Below are 19798 nucleotides of genomic sequence, written 5' to 3'. Positions count from 1 at the left end.
TAAGTTGGTTGTGCAAGGAATTGGTGAGTTTGAAAACTGTTGTTTAGCATGAATGCTAACTGTGTTTAACTGCTCTGATCGGGTAACGTTAGCATTTTTAGCATTGTCTATTTTGTTGCCGGCTAATGTGTTATGTATTTTGATTCGTTCATTTTAGTTGTTTACTGGTCCTGTTTTTAATCCAGGCCAGGTGACTAATGAATGGTCGCGAGGAGAAGGGAGAAGAATTGGAGCCGAACATAGCTTCTGGCTCTTGGACGTAAACCCATTTGAACAATAACTACATGGACATTTTTTCCCCCCACACACACACACACCTTCACTCAGCTGTTCAACGATCTCCTCATGGTCCCAAACTTTTTCATGTTTCTTTTTTCCTTTATTTTCTTGTATTAACTACTGAATTTGGCCAGTTCAAACAGTTAATTGGTTACAGTAACTTGGTTTCCGTACTGCAGTGAATTATTTTTTTTGGCCATTAGTATTATTAATAATCTTGCTGTTGCATTTGCTGTTAATGCTTTTGATTATTGGTTTTGTTTGGGGGGTTGTAAATATTTTGGTTTCCACTCATCACGTAATACACGTATTTGATAAACAATCATTTTGTGTTGTCTTAATTACTTACACCAGCTCCAGCAGACGATCTTGGCTTTTGATCATATTATTTTCTAAAGTAACTAATTAAAACACCCGTTACACGTGAAAATCAGTCAAGATGTGCTGAACAAATATGGGAAGATTTTAGTGGTTAATGAAAACCATTTCTAATGTCTAATTAAAAGTGACTGAGAATTCCAAGTGTGCAAAATTCTGTGTGAACACAACCATAGTAGGCTGTTTTAAAGAGCCTGAAGTATAAACAGTGGTGCTTTGTTGACTTTTTTTTTTTTATGGCTTAACACACACAACTAAGCGTGATTATAATACAAAGCTTTGTTTTAGAGATGTTGAATTTTTTTGAGCAATTTTAAAACATTCAACTTCTGTAATAATGACCTTATATTGCACACTTGATATTCATTCTCTAAAATCACATTCAATTAGACATTCAAGGGAACAACTGTCAATGGCAGGTTGTGGGTTCGATCCCCAGCTGGGTCATAACAAAGACTGTAAAAATGGTACCCATAGCTTCCCTGCTTGGCACTGCAGTATTCGGGGGTTGGAAGTGGGTGGTTGGATCACCCAACGATTCCCTGGCGCGGCACTGCTGCTGCCTACCGCTCCCTCAGGGGATGAGGTGTCAAATGCGGAGGAAGATTTTTGCGTCGTTTAGGATGTGACAATCACTGGGACTTAAACTTTAATGTGCTCAGCACATCCTGAACTGATTTTCCTGCACTGGTAATATTCTTACAGCATTCCAGTAGATGAATTCGTAGAGCTGCTTATAATGGAGTTCAATGCAGAAATGAGTTGGTGACCCCAAACCTTTGAACGGTAGTGCAGATTGGTTCATATCCCACAAATGTTATTGGCATGGGCCCCAAGAATCCAGGCTTCCCTTTACAGTTGGTATCTGAGGATTCAACTGTTTGGCTGTTTGAAGCAACGGTCGCCTTCACAACTCGACGAGAGACGACGGCCCGGCCAGTTCAGAGGGGGCTGTGGTCCTCCTCGTGCCCGTACCGGGGTCCCGCCGGCGCTGCGGGCTGAGAGGGAAGCGACAGGCGGTGGAAGGGGGACGAGGACTCGGTGTGGGACGGGTGAGGGGGGAAGGACTCGGAGTGGTGGAAGGGCAGCGGGCGCGGGTGCAAGTGCGCGAGCCTCCCGGTGGAGACCGGGGTCGGCGGCTCGTAGTAGGGGGAGAGGTGGGATATCCGAGGAGGGGACGGGGGCGCGGCCGCGGCCAGGGTGGTGCTGGCGGGCGTGTAGTAGGGCGGCAGGAAGAAGTTGAAGCTGCAGGGGTTGAGGGCGGAGAGGCGCCTGGGCCCCACCATCAGCACGTTCTTGGTGTAGTTGTTGAGGGTGGAGACGCCAGCCGACATGCAGACGGTGAAGGCCAACCAGGCCACGCTGGTGGAGGGTGGGTCGGGGGGAATTGGGGGGTGGAGAGGCCCGTGAGCTTGGGTACACCGTCACACGGTCAATAAAAATCCAACCGACAGTAAACTGTAAACAGAATGCCGCGTGAACTGAAAACTGTTCAGTTATTGGTCAGTGGGAAAATATGTTTTTTTGGGGGGGCTTCGTCTTCCCACATCATGAGGCATCAGCTGATTATTTCACCGCCGGCCTCGACTGCGGGAGCGCGAGAGCACATGATTGAAGAAACAACGCTGTCCAAGTCATTGAATTACACGCGGATTACGTAACAGTCGATCCGCGGCGACGAGCCTGACGGGAGCCATCGCTGTTTGCCCGCGATCGGCTTCCATTAGCACTGCGCCGCTGAAACGTTCCTTTTATGAGCAAACGGCTTCCTTACGGCAAATGTCTCTGGCTCCCGCCGTTCCTTCTCTCGACCGGCGAGGAGCAGCTGTCACAACACATCACTCGGCCGCAAGGGGCGCGGCAACATTTAAGACGCGCACATGTATCACTTAAGAGGTCGTAACGTAAATGTGACGCTGTTCAGATGAGACATTAATGGCTCCCTGGGTGCCGGCTTTTAAAAACACTGTGGTTATATTAATGCTGTAATTAATTTGTCTGCAGGGATAAGATGAGGATTGAAGAGAAACAATTCTAACTGCAGCTTTTTCTACGCATGCGCACGAAAGGGGAAGACAAAAAACAGACAATTTCACCTGCGGTTTCTCGAAGTTATGACGTCTCTCTTTAGACTATTTGAGGTTAAAGTTTAAAATAATAGATATCAGGAATCATTGCTGTGTCCTCTCTCCATAGCGGGTGTTACCGATACTTTTTTGTGTTTTTTATTTGAAAATAACACTTGTGTGTATTGCAGATTTTGTATCTTTTAAACACAAAATCAACAAGCATGTTTTGCCAATGTAAGACGTAGAAAGTACAGATATTTCTGTACAAATGTAGAGAGCAAAGGTAAAAAGTTGTCAGAAATAAAATATCACGTAAAGTACAGATACCTGAAAAATCTAAAGTACAGTAACAAAGAATTGCTACTTTGTTACTTAGCACCTCTGCCTATTGCTGACTGCAGCATTGAGTGTGTTTACTTACTAGAAGGCCCAGGAGTAGCCGTAACTGTGAGGCTTGAAGTCTTCCGGTCCCATGGACGCAGTGGTCTGAAACACCTGCATGAACATCATGTGACCCACCATCCCAAGAAGACCTGCACGGGTAAAATAAACCAAAACCAAACTGGCTTGAGAATTTCAAACAACTCCTGCTTTTCGTAGCCTCATCGGACCTGCTGGACCGGAGCCAATGAAGAACTTCATGGAGTAGAATCACAGTGAGGAAAAGAGGGGCCACTGCTTGAAACTTCTATCTCATATAAAAACTATTAATTTGTGTTTAAAAAAAAAAAAAAATTAAAAATCAAGAGGCAGCAAATAAAAACCCAACATATCAAAGTTGACATCAGGAGCTGCTGTGAAAAACTGAATGGGTTTCAGCTGCACAGCTGAGAATACACCTTAATAATTAAAAAAAAAAAAAAAAAAAATTAAGACAATTCTGTGCCAAGACCTGTGCTTCAATTTGCTTCTTTTTTTTTGTTGCTAAAAATTATGATTGTTTTTATTTGTTTTTCCTGTCTTGAGAGGGCATGTTGTGTGCTTCAGGTGGATATGTAGGTCAGGTGATTACAAGGCGGCGCAGGTGGAAGATAATTAATGTTTGGTTAAAAAGCAGCGGTGACAGTTTTTTGACCACGTTATTTGAGTTCCTGTTGCCATAAAAGATTATTAATTTTCCTTTGGATGCGCTTATCATTAGAAAGCTTTTCAGAACAGTTTTAGAGGAAAGAATAAAAGATAAGATTTTTTTTAAGTGCACAGATGCTTTGGAAGAGGCATCTGAGAAGGTAGGTTTTCCTAAATACAGTCTGCAATGTGTGATAATTAGGGTCATAATTAAAGAACTGAAAACTATTTTCATACATTAACAACCGTTTGACTTAGCACATGCAGTACATGGTGAAGTTGATGGACGTAAAGGTGCACAGGCATTTTTTTTAATCATCTAAGGAAGGGATTGATTTCCTGTTCATTGTGAAGGCGGCCTCGCCGTGCTGTAAAGAAAACCAAGGGTCAGTCTGCATTATGTTTTCAAATGCTTTTTAATAAGAAAATGGTAGACAGAAAAGAAAACAAGGTAAAAAAAAAAAAAAAAAATTAAATATATATGTGTATATATATATATATATATATATATATATATATATATAATACTCCGAGAAGGAACGGGGGTTCCACATGTGCAAAAGCTGAGGACGTGGAGGTTGCAACCCCGGCGTGGTCAGGATGTGGGAGGGCCGTCATCACCGGTTTCCCAAGGAGAGAAAGACGTGGAGGACGTAGGTGAACATCTTGCGGCCCGCCAGGAAGGTGAGGCAGGCGAGGCCCATGCCGATGGTGGTGTACAGCGCTGTCTTCACCAACAGCGTGTTGTTGGCGTAGAACGAGTGCAGGTAGAACTTGCAGAAGCCGTCCTGCGAGACAAGCGAGAGGGAGTAAAAACGTTGCTGTGGGCGAAAAAAAAGGGTTGAAAACACTGCTGCAGCCTAGTAACCTACGGTTCCGAGAGCAAACTGAGCTTTTATGACGGGCTTACTATAAATTTCATCTCTTCAAGTTCGGTGGACCGGATTACAAAGCTTTAACTGATCACATATGGCCCCCGGGCCGTCGTTTGCCTATGTCTGACACTCACCCATCCATCCTGCTTCAGCAGCCAGTCCCTCTGCACGTCCGCCAGGAAGTCGGCGATGGCCACGGCCAGCCTGCGGTTGTCGTGCGACTGCTCCTCCTCTGCCTCCTCCTCCCCCCGATCCTGGTGGCTCCGCTGCGCTTGGAGTTGCTTGGCCAGCATCCCCACCATGGTGAAGATGCCGACCACCTGGTCCCAGGTGAGGCTCCCGTCCCTTGGCATCTCGGCCAACACCATCCTCAAGTGAGTGATGGGGTCCTGACCGAGCCATGGCCTCAGCATCTGGGCCATGGCGTAGACCACGTTCTGGTTCCGCTGCTCAAAGCGCTCGGTCAGATGCCTCATGCCGACCGCCAGACGGTTGGGGGTCCGAGGCGCCAGCCTTTGGCTGGAGCAGCAGAGGGAGAGGTAGTCCTTCGTGATGGCCACGGTCTCCTTCCAGAGCCCGTTGGACATTTTCTGCAGCGGGAGGGAAGGAAGGAAACAACACAAATGAACTTGGTGAGGAAAAACCTGCTGGTGTGTGACGTCACACCAAAGATCTTCTTCCAAGTCTTGGCTTCACAGGTGGCGTCTCTGGTGCCTCTTTCCTCAGGTCAGCATAGTATAAAGACCAATGTGCCCTTCCTGGTTTTAAGGCTCAACGTTAGACAGATATTTTTTTGATTTACTATTAGTAGAATTTCTTTAAATTGGGCGGGCCAGATTAAAAATCCTAAGAGGTTCCTGGGCCGTTGTTTGCCCAAGCCTGAACTAAAACAAATATACAATATATTAGCTATCAATATTCATCAACTATAAGTAAAGGTGCCAGAAACAATTGCTTACTCTGTCTTCCGTGAAAAGCACTAATATCGTTGCCTCATGTTATTTTCGTTTATAAACAACATCAACAACAACAACGTTGGCAACAAATACTTAATAACTAAACAAGTTGCGCGGTAACTCGGCTAGCATGCAGCAGCAGTGCCGTTATTTGAGCGGTTAGCGGGCTGCTTCTAGAACCTTCTGTGTTGAAGCGACAACCTTGCCAAGGAAAAACTGAAAACCACAGGCACGGAATTAAATATCGACTCGATGAAACTTCGAACAGTTTCATTACGATAAATTGAAGTCAAATACAGGCCAAATACTTCCGAGTCAACGGCTCTACGCCAACTGACGTTGTAGCACCGAGTGAGGACCGAGCCGCGCCGCCGGTGATGCCGTGCGAGGCGTGGCCGAAGACACTAAACACATCAATTGGTATTTAGAATAAAAAAAAAAAATTTAAAAAAAAATAAACATAATGGCACGACACGACTTGACAACATGTACGACACCGCGTTTCGAAGCCGTATGAAGATGCGCCTTAGCGGAGGGAAAAGCCTTACCGTTCCAGGCAGGCAGCGATGTCAGACGGAGGTCGAAGGGTCGCTCGCTCGGTCGGTACCAGTCCGGGAGGCAGAAGGAGAGCCTTGGTGCACCGAGTGGCTCTTCGTGCTTCGGCTTTACGCAACTGCGACAACGTCCAGCTCGTTTAGAATTCTGCTTTAAAGTGTCCCAACGTTCGCCTTTGATCTCAACGTTCTAAAGGTCCTAATGGTCCTTACACACCTAGCGCGAATTGACCAGGCAAATAATTCTCGTTTTTTTTTTGTTGTTGTTGTTGTTGTTTTGTTTTTTAATTTATCATTAATATTATTTTTTAACCTACAGAAGTCAATGGAACCACACCAGCAGCGAATGTTCGCGGAGCGATAAAGCGACAGTGTTTTTTTTGTTGTTGTTGTTTTTTTTCCCGCTCTTGTGTCGACTTTTTTTAGAGGCGAAAGGGCGAACACCCTGACCAATCAAAATGACGTTTGATGGTCGCTGACGTCACATCAAGACTAAGGGAACGTTCTCTCCCTCTGCAAACGTGGAGCCAGTTTTCACTGGGTTAAATCTGAGGTCCTGGATCGTCGTGTTGAACTCACCCATTTCCTCTCATGTTGTCTTTTACTTGAAAAATGGCTTTTTCTTAGAAGCTGTGGTGTAGAAGGCGGCGGTTCGTTTTACACATGTAAAAACAAAACTTCTCAGTCGCCACACTTATAAATCATATCTTTAATTATTTCGTCTAAATCTGTTCCCAAAAGCTTTCTAAATGACAAGCATATCCAAAGGAAAACCAAAAATTATTTTATGGCAACGGGAAGTTAAATAACGTGGCCAAAACCAACCCAACCCATTCTCCATCGTTTCTCCTTTGGTGCGACAGACATAGCCACAAATTGCGAATTTCATACGCATAGTTGCGTCGCGCTTGGTATGGAAAATAAATTGCTGGAGAAACATTTGGGTCAATATCATTATGAAGTGCCTTTGGTGTCCCCATCAGAATAACTCAGTCATCATGAAAATGCAGCAGAATAATTAAACTCTGAAGTCTTACTATAAGTGACCAAAGGTTTGCACACATATCAGTACAATAATATGTCTCTTGAAATGTGTTTACTTAATTTTTTTTTTTTTTTTTTTTTACCATTTTTTTCTTTTGGATGTACATGATTTTGGCTGTTGCTAACTTCAGTGTGTGTCATAAGTGGTTGAATTATACTAAATCATTTTTTTTTAATTTTTTTTTTTACATTATCTTACTGTCACAACATGTTATTTGATAAAACAAGTAATTTTTATTATGTATATTCTATTTTCATAATAATATTGAACATTTTGCATGTGTCCCTGAAATTGCTGTCCACCCTGTCATTTTAGGCTAACTGCCCCTTTACGAAACCTAATGATGTTTTCAGTGACATCACAAGCAGCATTTTGCCTTTCTTCAATGGAGACTGAAACAGTGGCGAGTTGCAGGGTAAATATTTACTCTTATTTTTTGTAATTTTCATCATTTTTGATGTGTAGTTTGATGTTGTCAAGCTTAACATGTCCACCCTGTCATGGTGAAATATCAATTAATATAAAACCTTTTCAGAAATTCAAAATATATGTGTTAAACAGCACACAGTCCTCTCGTTAACTGGATCATTTAGATAGCTGTAAGGTCCACGTGTGCTAATTAAATGCTAATATTAGTCAAAAATGTCCACCCTGTCATTGTCCACCCTGTCAGCAATCCTTCCATGACAGGGTGGACATGGTTCATAACAGGAAGGACATTTGCATAGTTTAGGCCACATGCTGACAATGTTGCACATATTTCAACAGCTATTACAGACATTTTGTAACAGTACATGCTATACAGACTCCCAATGAAGGTGTTTACAGGAATATGCTGAATTGTCTTTTTCAAGGTATGAGTTCCAAAGGTCCACCCTGTCATGTTACTGTCCACTCTGTTATTTTCATGTTCAAAAAAATATAAATAATATATTTTCATAAGTTAGCAAACTCTTTGTGTGATTCCTTTATAAACAAGTTAGGGCCAAATAGTATTGTTGGAAAGTTTGACCAGATATATTTGTTGTTAGATTTTATTTAGAAGAGATTCTCGCTGATTTTATAGAGAAACAAATAGTTTGCCAGAATTTCACAACTATCCAAATACTTTTCCCATTAACTAAAACATAGTGTTGAGAAAATGACTAAATAGCTTTTCTGAAAATACACATTTTATAATCACTATGTAATTTTAATGTATTTATTCTACTTTGAAATTGTCCACGAGCGGTTTGCATGTACATTGTCTGCTTGCAGTTCATTTATAAAAAGTGTGGGAGCTTGACCAACATGCATTTCTAACAGCATAACATCTACTTAATACAATAAATGTGAAGTTAAATGGAAAATCTCTGCTTTGTTGGGGGGAGATTTGGAAGTCTCAAAGGCACCTTATAGTGATATTGACCCATTTGTATTTTCGTGTCGCCTATTTGCATCGCTTCGCCTTTTGTCCAGTGTGTAAGGACCTTTATACTTTTTTTTTTCCTGCACAATATCCTTTCACAGTGGGCCACTCAGTCAAAAACAAAATTCCAAAGTATAAGGAAGAAAAATTCTGAGACACAGTGTCTGATAACATCTTGAAGCCTTTTACTACCCAAAGCATTATGGAACATGTAGCACATATTTATCTGTTCTACTCTGTACTACTAAGTATTATGTTATTGCGTATGTTACGTATTAAGTGTTGTATATTTATGATTTAAAGATTCATAATTGTTACACGGCATATATATAAGAAAATAACTTAAACAACGAAATGGCTCCGAACAACCTGCCGACTCTATTGCGTTTTCTCGTATTTTTCTTCTTTGATGGTACAATGCAATATAATTACAGCAAGTGAATAAATGTATTAGTAACTGCTGTGCAAAGGAGGGGTAGGAGCGAATAAGCTCTGCTTCTTCCTGCAGCTTTTTGAACGTGTAGATTGTGAAATTGTATGTTATGCACTGACATATAACCAACATGCATTTTCAAAATAAACCAAACCATAACCACAAAATATAAAAGTTTTCTGAATCCATTCAAGATGAAGTCATTTTCTCAAAAAGTGCACATACTTTCAAACAGAAAAGTGCATGCGCTAATAATTCATAATTCAAAGGAAGAATCTGTCATAAATCACAGCGTGTCTCTATGACAAAAGGTAAAGTACCTGAATACGGTATAGAGCGGTTATGGTTCTATTTTTGTCAACATATTCTTCTATTGCCTGCATAATTTTTGCAACAATGAACCCGTAATTTGGGCTTATTATTATGTATTATGAGAAATGAACATGAAATAACGTTGGCCCTGCGACCCTGAGTGCAGCGAATACAAAAGATAAATAATGGGTAGATGGATGGATGCATATGATCTTACGTTGAGGAAAATGTGATGGTCACTAGGGGTCACCATCTCCCATCGTCAACATCCTTGATCCAGTATCCCTCTTCAGCACTGGCACACAAGATGCTTTGGAAGAGGCAGCTGAGAAGGTAGGTTTCCCTAAATATAGTCTGCAATGCGTGATAATTACACAATTAGATTTAACACATGCAGTACTTGTTGTTGATGGATATAAAGGTGTACAGGCATTTCTTTCTTTAATCATCTAAAAAAGGAATTAATTTCCTGTTCATTGTGAAGGCGGCCTATCCGTGCTGTAAAGAAAACCAAGGTTTAGTCTGCATTGTTTTCAAACGTTTTTTAATAATTTATTTTATAGAAATAAAATAATTAAAAAATGAAAAATAATACATTTTATATAAAAGACAAGAAGGTAAAAAAAATATAACAGTCTTACAGGGAACGGGGGTTCCACATGTGCAAAAGCTGAGGACGCGGAGGCTGCGACCCGAGTGTGGTCAGGATGCGGGAGTGCCGTCCTCACCGGTTTCCAGAGGAGAACAAGACGTGGAGACCGTAGGTTAACATCGTGCACCCTGCGAAGAAGGTGAGGCCAGTGAGGGCCAGGCGCACGGCGTTATGCAGCAGTGTCTTGACCAACAGGTGATCGTGGTCGGCAAAGGCGGCCGAGCGCTGGTAGAACTCTCGGAAGCCGTCCTGCGAGACAAGCGGGAGGGAGGGAGAGAGAAAGACATTATTTAGTGAACGAACGGCAAAGTTTCTGTTTTAATTTGGGTTTTTTTTTCACCCCCCTGGCAAGCTGTTTCACTCAACTCTGAAGACAGGGGTGTCAAATTCAAATACACAGTAGAGCCAAAATGCAATACGTGGACAAAGTCGCGGGCCGACAGATATTGATTGAAAAAAATCTTTCTCCAAATTTCTCAGTGAACCTTTTTATATGGACCCAAACAAGTTTTGCTTCAACCTGAATATGGAACAAGCAAGTCTTGATACTATACAATAACTTCATATTGCACACATGCAAAATCAAATTTCAAATTGAAAAAAACTCATCAAAATAAGTAAAATGGAAACAAAATTGTATGGCTCTTTTTTTAATTGGAGCCTTCTGATTTACCCACGCGTCAAATCCGGCTCGCCAACTGATTTTAAGTGGCCGGCGGCTTTACTCGGAATTCTTCAAAAACGATCGCAATCTCCACCGCTGGATCTTCGCGGTGTTGGCCCACGGGTCTTTTCAGATTACCTTTTTTGGCCCCTAATGAAAAAAGTTTGGGCACCCCTGTCTTAGGTTGAAAAGTGTTATTTTATGATATTTATGGTTGGTGATGTTTCAATGTAAAAACCAATGATGGGCAGTATAGCGCGCTACAGCGCGCTACTTGTAGCGCTACTAGCGTTAACTGCATTTTTCAGTAGCGTCCTTCGAACCAAATAGCTTTTTTTAAAAAATTTTTTTATCTATTTTTAGACTCCAGTTGTGACGTGTCATCACTCAGACGCTACACACTGTTATACTGCGGTATAATTCATCATGATTAGTTGGTTTAGATAAGACAACTATATCAACTCCCGATTGGGGAGGGTTACCCAATCAGACGCAGGCTAGCGCGGGTCATGCCACTCCAACCAGGAAGTATAGTCAAAACTCCTCAAGCGTGAAGTGACTGTGAAATAGGTGTTGCCAGCTTGGTGACTTTCTCCCTAAATGTGTCGACTTTCCAACTCCCCATAGCGACTTTTTTTTTTGTTTTTGTCAAAAGTGACTAGCAACAAATCTAGCGACTTTTCCAGATAATTTGGAGACTGACATAAAAGCACATATCGTTCCTCAGCGAGCAGCGGGTGCTGCCGCGAGCCCCTCTCCCGCCCCAAAGTAGTCACAGGCAGTCACAGCCTCGAGCAGCGCGCCGCAGTCGCAGTTAGGAGGCCATCACCACTCCGCGTCCTGGCAGCAAATGAATCGCGCACGCTGATCCTGCGCTATCTTACAGAGCGGGATGTAAATGTGAAGTTTTATTCATTGTCACACTAAAATAAATCACTACATTGGACTCACACAGTCTCAGTCACTTCCTCACCCTTAATTCCAAGAAGAACTTATAGTCCAACAACAATCCTCTTAAATATTCTGCTGCTGGGGTTTAAGTTGAAACAGTAGTCTATACTGTACTGAAAAGTCTTTTTACCTACACAGTTTTTCATACTTTGTTTATTTGCTTATTGTCTCACTACCGTTTCTGCAGTTTTTCCTTAAACATTTAGTACATGGTGCGGCGAGTAAATGTTAAAAGGAGGAAGACAAAAAGCCAGACAGGGCTTGTTTGAATTGTTCCAGTTTATTTCTAGTAAATAATCAAACTGAGTATTTTTTGCCTGCCTATTTGTTTGGTGGAAAGTCATTCTTGATCATGATGATAAAAAAAAAAGTAGTGTCAATGTAGCTAGCTACTTTTGCCAGGTAGCTTCCAGTGTAGCTTGCTACATTTCTCTGGGGATAGCCTTTGCTGTAGCTATTAATCGAGAGTAACTTGTAGCTTAACTTCCTACATTTTCCAAGTAGCTTGCCCACCAAAACGTTGCTGTGGCTTGAAAAAGGTTGAAAAACACTGTTGCAGCCTAGTAACCTACTAACTACGGTTCCAAGAGCAAACTGAGTTTTTATGACAGGGTTACTGTTAATTACATCTCTTCAAGTTCGGTTGGCCGGATTACAAAGCTTTAACAGGTTGCATATGGCCCCCAGGCCATAGTTTGCCCATGTCTGACACTCACCCATCCATTGTGCTCCAGCAGCCAGTCCCTCTGCTCACCCGCCAGGTAGTGGGCGATGGCCTCCGCCAGCCTGCGGTTGTCGTGCGACTGCTCCTCCTCTGCCTCCTCCTCCGGCCGATCCTCGTGGTTCCGCTGCACCCGCAGATGCTTGGCCATCAGCCTTGCAACGATGAAGATGAAGACCACCTGCTCCCAGCTGAGCTGCCCTTCCCCCGGCACCATGGCCATCACCCTCCTGAAGAGGGCGAAGGGGTCGTGCCTGTGTTCCCACAGGGTCAGGTCAATGAGGTAGAAGGCCGCCTGGTGCTCCCGCTCCAAGCACTCGGCTAGGTGCCTCATGGCGACCACTGTCTGGCTGGGGGGCTGAGGGGCCAGCCTTTGACTGGAGCAGTAGAGGGCGAGGTAGTCCTCCGTGAGGGCCAGGGTCTCCTGCCAGAGCCCATCGGACATTTTCTGCAGCGGGAGGGAACAACAGAATTGTGGCAAAAGTCACGTGTTTGACGACTGCAAATTGAGGACTCCCGCCGGAGTTGTAAGGGGTGACAAGAGATTTACTGATCTGTATTTCACACATACCGGTGTGAATACGCACACACAGATCTTCATTACACACACAAATGTTAATACGCACACGCGGATTTCAGATACACATTTGCAAATATTCGTATACGCGCACACAGATGTGGATTCGCACACACAGATCTTGATTACGCACACAGGTGTGAATACGCAGACACAGATTTCAGATACATGTTCGCAAATAATTTTGCTATAATACCCCTTTAAAAAGACCTTATTTTCCAGACTATAGGTCACTCTTTTTTCATAGTTTGGTAGGTCATGCGACTTATACTCAGATGCTACTTACATATTTAAATTATTTACGGTAATTTCACGTTTTCACACTGACAGCCGCGAGAGGGCGCTCCGAGCTTGTGTGCCAGTATCTGCTACTCCTATTATTGCTGTACCACTGAAGATCTAAAATTTTAACATTGACTTATAAAGACAACTGAGACTGAACACAAATGTCCCTAAAAAGAAAATCATACTCTGCCGATTACAGGCATAGTATGTTTTTTTGCCCCAACATTATTTTATTAAAAGTAATATGCAGCGGCGTGCGCTTGTATGTGAGTGTATGTGTGTGTTAGCGCATTAATATGTTCCGTGTTCGTTACGTGCATGAACTGCGAGTCAGTGCGGACTCTGCCGACGTTAGCCCGCCAGGCGCCACATTGGGGCGTGTGAAAAAGCAGCTGTGGTATAAATGTTGTCGCCTGTTGCGATGCATCAAAATACTATATCAAATGCCTCGTATGGTCATTTAAAGAATCGCCGCGTTATGATTATAATTTGCTTTTACATATTAAATGTATGTTCTTGGTCTTGGATTTTGTAAAATAAATTTCCCAAAAAGGGAGACTTATAGTCCGGTACGATTTATATGTTTTTTTTTCTTCTTCATGACGCGCTTTTTGTATGGTGCGATTTATAGTCCTGAGTGATTTATAGTCCGGAAAAAAAAAGAAATACGGGTACTTCACTTTTGCCTGTAAACGGACAAGTTGTGTGGTAACTCGGCTAACATGTAGCAGCATTGCTGCTATTTGAACGGTTTCAGCAGCTGCTTCTAGAACCTTTTGTGTTGAAGCGACAATCTTGCCAAGATGTGCTTCAACAGAAAAACTGAAAACCACTGGCACTGGAATTAAATATCAACTCGATGAAACTCCGTTTCATTACGATAAATCGAAATTAAATCCAGGTGTGCTGCTTTGTTCACACCAGATGTAAAGCGGCGCGCACCTCCGCTCGCGGCTCGTGCCATGCGGCGATCGTTTCGGCGCTCTAGTCTTTTTTGTGTGCGATCCGCGTCAACGGCACAGGAAGTCGCTCAGAGAAACACAAGAAAATCCAGTGACCATTCAAAATAAAAGCAACTTTCAAAATAAACAGCGGCGCTTCCACGTCCAGTGTAAACTGGGTGTAAGAGAAGAGAAAATGCTTACCGTCCCAGGCAGCGATGTCAGACGGAGCTCGGTAGGTCGCTCGCTTGCTCGGTACCAGTCGGGGAGGTGTAAAGAGATCCGCCTTCACGCAACTGCGTCAACGTCTGTTGCGAATTTATAGCGCAGCTCGGTTCGAATTCTGCTTTAAAGTGTCCTAACGTACGCCTTTGATCTCGACGTTCTAACCCCCGTGCCTGCGCAGTGGCCAGAGGGAGTTTTAACATTTTGAAAGTAAATGGTGTTTTTTTTCCTCTGGTAAACTGGTATATCCGCATATCCCCATTTAAAAATCTGAAGAGATATGCTTCTCTTGTTCCTGGATCATTTTTAATACAATCCCTGTGTGGGAACTGCCCATTAGTCCGACCTCCCATTAGTCCGACCTCCCATTAGGGTTAGGGAAAGTCAGACCAATGCGCAATTTTTCGGATGGGAGGTTGGACCAATGCCATGCTCCCCCCTGTGTCGTGCTGATTTTTCTTTGCTTGATAGTGGCATCTAAAATTAATGAGAATTATAATCATGAAAAGTTTTTAATTAAGTTTTCAATGATGGTGATGATGGTGATGATGGTGATGATGGTGATGATGGTGACGACGCTCGCACCTCCCAGCACTGTGAAGACGGCGGCAAAGGCGTTGAGCAGCTGGCCCCAGCGCTGCGTGGAGGGAAACCAGGCCCTGATGCACAGCTGCACCGAGAGCAGCGTGCAGCTGATGAACAGCAGCCCGATGTACATGAGCTCCAGCGACAGCGACAGCCACATCATTGCTGCGGCGGGAGGAGGAGGAGGAGAAGTAGTTTGGGTTGCACACAGCAGCAGCAGGGATGAAGAAGAGTGCGTGAGGATCCTTACCCTTCTCAGACCCCGGGGTCAAGGTGTGAAAGTCCCGACACTTCTCTTCTGAAAATAAAAAGTCACATGAAAAAGAAATGCGAATTGATTCCATGATTATCAGTGCACACAGAAAATGTGGCTACTTCGTTTTTAATATTAATTTGCCATATGCAACCTGACAGATTATTGTATTTTCCAGGTATTCCTACTCAAGGTTAAAACAATCTTGCCGGTCAGAAACAATCAGACACTGTCTGTACACCCATGCTTTTATTTCATACAATGCTTTTTTTTTTTTAAATGTAAGACGCAGATGGATAATGGTTTGTCGGAAGAATGATATAAAAAAAGTCTGCACTTTAGTTTTGAATTTCAGTTATTTTCGAAAAGGCGAAAGCTTTTATCCCCCAGTGCACTTTTCCTTGGGTAGCTCTGTCAATAACGTTTAAAAGTAAATGAAGGCAACGTGTTTTTGCACTCACTTAAGCTTCTTTGCGGCTTGTTTGCCAGTGTGTTTACACAGCGGCGGCAATAATCAGCGGTGCACTTGGCCTCAACTCAGCAGGCTGTGACTTAAGGAAAATTAATGAAAGAAGACTTTCAAATGGAGAAGGAGCAACGTGGCAACGAGGCAGAATTAATGAGGGCAGAGGAAGCTGAACCATTGTTTGAGTTTTCCTGTGCACATTTTTAGATCTGGATTTTTCAATGCAGACTCAATGGGAGCACCAATACCACAGGTAATAATTATTCCAAATAATCTAGAGTTCCACAAAGTAGCAGCATTAGCACTCCTATTACATCAACAAAAGACAGCTACCTACAAAACTCCAGATAAACCTGACGCTTTGCTGGACCTTCCACATGTTTTGAGGAGGAGAAAAACAAACCCGCAGCTTAGGAGTTTCAAAGTGCACCTGGCTGGTGTTCTAGGATGCTGGGGTGTGGTTTCCAACCTGGGAAAGACATCAGCGCTTCCTATTTCCAAAACTGTGTACTTTCTGAAAAGAGGATGCAGCAACAGCCCTGGTATCCAAACACATAACCAAGCACACACAGGTGAAAACATATCCATCCCCGTAAATGTGTGCAGGCAGATTGTATCAGCGCTTTGACTGTTTTGACAATCTACTCCCGGGCCCACAACATGCAGCACCAACGACTGAACCTAAAAGGCAATTTGTTGGATCAGTGAAGTGAAAGAACGTGTGTACAGTGGTCCACCATCCATAAAAGAAATATCTAAGTTGTCGTTAAATCCTGAAACACGCTGATTCACTTCCAGCTTCCTACCCTGGGATGCCTGCCATTAGTGCACCGTTAAAACAGGTTGAACTAGCGCTAGCATTCCTGCGGATTCACGTCTGCTCTCTTTAGCCCCGAGCAACTCCTGTGGTGAATATTCAAACCTTCAGCTGCTATGCTACCTCCCTGATGTTGGTGTTGCTGGGTGTGGTGGCATGTCTCAACTTTTCACTGCAAAAAAAAAAAAACCCCGCTGTCGACTGCAGCCAACAGCAGCACGGAGAGAGTGGCGAGAAGCGTCTGCAGTGGTGGTGTAAGCGCGGTGTATACTCGGGTATACCGAGTTATTTTTCAGTCGGCATTGCATATACCCACTTCCATCAGGGGGTTCATCCTTTGCTGAGAGGGTTGCTTTAAAAAAGGGCCTGATTCAAGAGTACACGCACTTCTCCAGGGACCACTACATCACTAGGCAGCGGAATGTCTCCTTTCACCTTCATGCGCTCATCCATCACTCCCAGCGTGATCACATTCAACCAGCCGGATCTGGAATCACACGCTTGAGCGGGTTTGGAAGAGGCGGGCTAGCTTGCTTTCACCGTCAAGAACCCGCACAAACTCTCTGTTCTGAAATGTGCGTTACCTACAGGACATTATTTGGGTAGAATTTTAAGGCTAAACTTGAGCATTGTTTTATCTCAGTCGCTCAAAATCTGTGGCAAATCAGCAGCAGACGGCAGCTGGGGGCGGAGGGGGGAGGGACCCTCCAAGCCTTCACCGTTAGCGAATCCTATCAACCTTTCTCTTAGCGGCTCTCTAATCCATAATTGAGTCGTGCTGCTAAAGTCCAAATCTCTGTCAGCACACACGCTGATGATAATCCTCTTTGGGCCATAGATACACACCCCCACATACTCAGTCATGCACGCACAAACAAATTAAAACACCTAAGGCATCACCTTGGATTTCCTGCCCTCCTCTAACCTATTTCATTGTCTGCCGCTCCAGTGCCACAGTTACAGACTCCCCGTTTCAGATTCCGATCCTCGTCTCACCTTGGCAGCGTCGTACCCCCGACCACAACCTGATCTGCACATGTGACTGGATTCATCCTAATGAAATCCCACCCCCGCCCACCCTGCCACTGATACTTATTTAATGCGGTAAGTATAGCTACATGTATTACCGAGCTCCGTGGCTACCCGGCTATAGATCTCTCGCCGCAAATCCCACATTCTCTCATTTCTTCTGCCTCCTAAATCCTTCTTAGGGTCACCAGTGTCACGTCTGGGTTTTTTCCCCTTCTTGCCATCTCTGGCCCCCCCTTCTCTTTGCAATCAGATAGATCCATCCAGCCGGGTGCACAGCCCCAGAAACACATTTCAAATCAGCCACGCTCTTCCCTGCCGTCCCTCACCCCAGGCATCCGTGTAAATGTTCTCCTCGCAGGTGATGAAGAGGCCTGTGTGGAAGGTGGGGAATACAAAGCGGTCGTCGCCAGTCTCCCAGAAGAACTGGATGTTGGAGGAATTGGAGACACCGGGCACGGGGATGCAGTTGCTGTGCTTCTTGGGAGTGCAAAGGGGCTTCGGGACCTTCTGCTGTCCGACGCACCAGTAGGAGGACAGGAGGGCAGTGGTGCCCAGGAAGAGGGACACCACCGTCTGCACAAAGGAGAGGCCGGGGGATCGTACTCGCTGCAGGAATGCCATTGGTCGGCGGGATTAAGTCGGAGGAACAGCTGCAAAGGTGAAGCATTTGAAAGAATTATTTTTACGGCAAAGGCAGTTTCATAAGCATATAAGAGGTTTGCGAGGAATTATGACAGTAAAAGTAACAAAGGTGGAAGCTTGACGGTGATGAATAAAGCTGAGGTCATGTGGTCAAACTGCCCGGTGAAATGGGACAAATATCGCCTCCGTGAGGGCGACTCCTACTCCTCACCTGAGCGCAACCGCTCTGTTGGTCTACTGTCCGTGCCCTCCGAGAGCTACATTCAGACGCACCGCAAATCGGGCAAGTAAATTAAATCATTATTAACAGGGAGGAGAAGCAGCACTCACCTCCTTCAGCCTCTTCCTCCTCTCCTTCCACCAGCTCCTCAGAGAAGATAGGTCGGCAAAGGTGAAAGATCCCCGGCGTTCTCTCTCTCATCAGATAGCGAGAGCGATGGAGGACTTTGGCCGTCACACTGACCTCTGCGAGCGAGCGCGGCTGTCAATCTCCACGCCAGACCGTGCGTGCACATGCCTTACGTACACTCTCTCCTCACTCTCTCTCTTTTTTAATCCATCCTTACAAATCCAAAACAGACAAATCTGTTCCATCTGCTTTCATTTCGGTTCGTACTGTAATATTGATATTTTTTTCACCTAAAGAAGCCGACAGGCTAAGTTCAAACCTGGATTTTCTATTTATTTATTTTTTTTAAGGGGCAACATATTGCTTGAAACAACAGAGCCCTGCAGTATGTATGTATAATAAATTACTATTTTGAGAATGGGGGAAAAATGATTTTTATTCTGAAGGCTTTTTGGATCCTTTTGGGGAGATTTCTTTTTTTTCCTTTTGTCTTTTTTGAAGTACCATCCATGCAGTAAATTGTGGCGAAGTATCGTGTTCACACCAGGTATGTGTTCCAGACAAGATTCAGGACAGGAATCACGACTTTTACACAACGTTCTGGGCAAATAGCACAAGGTGATGAGAGACGCACCTGCTTTTAGGCTCAGGTCAACCAATTTTCAGTCTGAACATGGCTACCAATTCGAAACTGAGTTTGCGAGTGCTGACTTCAGTGTACTGCAACCCCCAGAACTCAAATCTTTTTTGCATTGTCATTACGGAAACAATATGAACCCCTGATGTCATTTGCTTTATTATTTTTTTTGAAAATAAGTGTTGGTTTAAGTGTTTATTTACACCTCTGACCTTGCTCTAGATTGACTTTAGCTAGCAGTTTGACTTGTTAACCATTTCAAATACCCAACCACAACCTTAATTTAACTATTACTCACTTTAATATTCTGACGAGAATATTTTTAGCACACTTGCTTCCTAAAAGCATTACTCACAGCCCCAGTTTTCTTTTTTTTTTTTTTTTTACCTTAAATGCAGCTTTCACTGTGTCATGTGCTGCTCACCAGTGGCTGCAGAATGTGTCTCATTTTGATTTAATGTGACTTTTGAGAATGTATGTACTTTTACCAAAGCTGAACTACGCCGTCTTCTAAACTCTCTTTTTGTTCCCCCATATGGAAACCACAGTGGCCTCCACGCGCCTACATTGGTCCAGCGCATTTTCAAGAAAGCGTGACAGAAGCACAAGACGCCTCTGACCTGC

General features: G+C 43.8%; 2 protein-coding genes across 2 annotated transcripts; both read right to left on the bottom strand.

The window, feature by feature from the left end:
• Window positions 1-4314: 4314 nt before the first annotated feature.
• On the bottom strand, window positions 4315-14446 carry LOC142892199 (anti-apoptotic protein NR13-like). Its single transcript, XM_076032189.1, has 3 exons — window positions 14373-14446; window positions 4804-5259; window positions 4315-4582 (listed from the first exon to the last, which is right to left on the bottom strand). The coding sequence occupies exons 2-3, from the start codon at window positions 5254-5256 to the stop codon at window positions 4412-4414; spliced, it is 624 nt and encodes a 207-aa protein (XP_075888304.1). The 5' UTR covers window positions 5257-5259; window positions 14373-14446; the 3' UTR covers window positions 4315-4411.
• A 361-nt stretch (window positions 14447-14807) lies between these two features.
• Window positions 14808-18267, bottom strand: gsg1 (germ cell associated 1). Its single transcript, XM_076032190.1, has 3 exons — window positions 17873-18267; window positions 15229-15276; window positions 14808-15143 (listed from the first exon to the last, which is right to left on the bottom strand). Exons 1-3 carry the CDS (start codon window positions 18165-18167, stop codon window positions 14893-14895), a joined length of 594 nt encoding a protein of 197 aa, XP_075888305.1. The 5' UTR covers window positions 18168-18267; the 3' UTR covers window positions 14808-14892.
• Window positions 18268-19798: the final 1531 nt, after the last annotated feature.

The sequence above is a fragment of the Nelusetta ayraudi genome, unplaced genomic scaffold (assembly GCF_046127955.1).
Source record: "Nelusetta ayraudi isolate G7.1 ecotype Tasmania unplaced genomic scaffold, CSIRO-AGI_Nayr_v1 ptg000034l, whole genome shotgun sequence".
NCBI classification, from domain to species: Eukaryota; Metazoa; Chordata; class Actinopteri; order Tetraodontiformes; family Monacanthidae; genus Nelusetta; species Nelusetta ayraudi.
Note: the sequence above shows the minus strand (reverse complement) of the source record. Positions and strands in the feature narration are given on the sequence as shown.

Coding starts and splice junctions, on each gene's coding strand:
- gsg1 (XM_076032190.1), bottom strand. CDS start 18,167: ATGGCATTCCTGCAGCGAGTACGATCCCCCGGCCTCTCCTTTGTGCAG. Junction 15,277..17,872: donor CATTTACACGGATGCCTGGG/GTGAGGGACGGC, acceptor TTTTATTTTCAG/AAGAGAAGTGTCGGGACTTT. Junction 15,144..15,228: donor GACCCCGGGGTCTGAGAAGG/GTAAGGATCCTC, acceptor CTCCCGCCGCAG/CAATGATGTGGCTGTCGCTG.
- LOC142892199 (XM_076032189.1), bottom strand. CDS start 5,256: ATGTCCAACGGGCTCTGGAAGGAGACCGTGGCCATCACGAAGGACTAC. Junction 4,583..4,803: donor TGCTGAAGCAGGATGGATGG/GTGAGTGTCAGA, acceptor CTTGTCTCGCAG/GACGGCTTCTGCAAGTTCTA.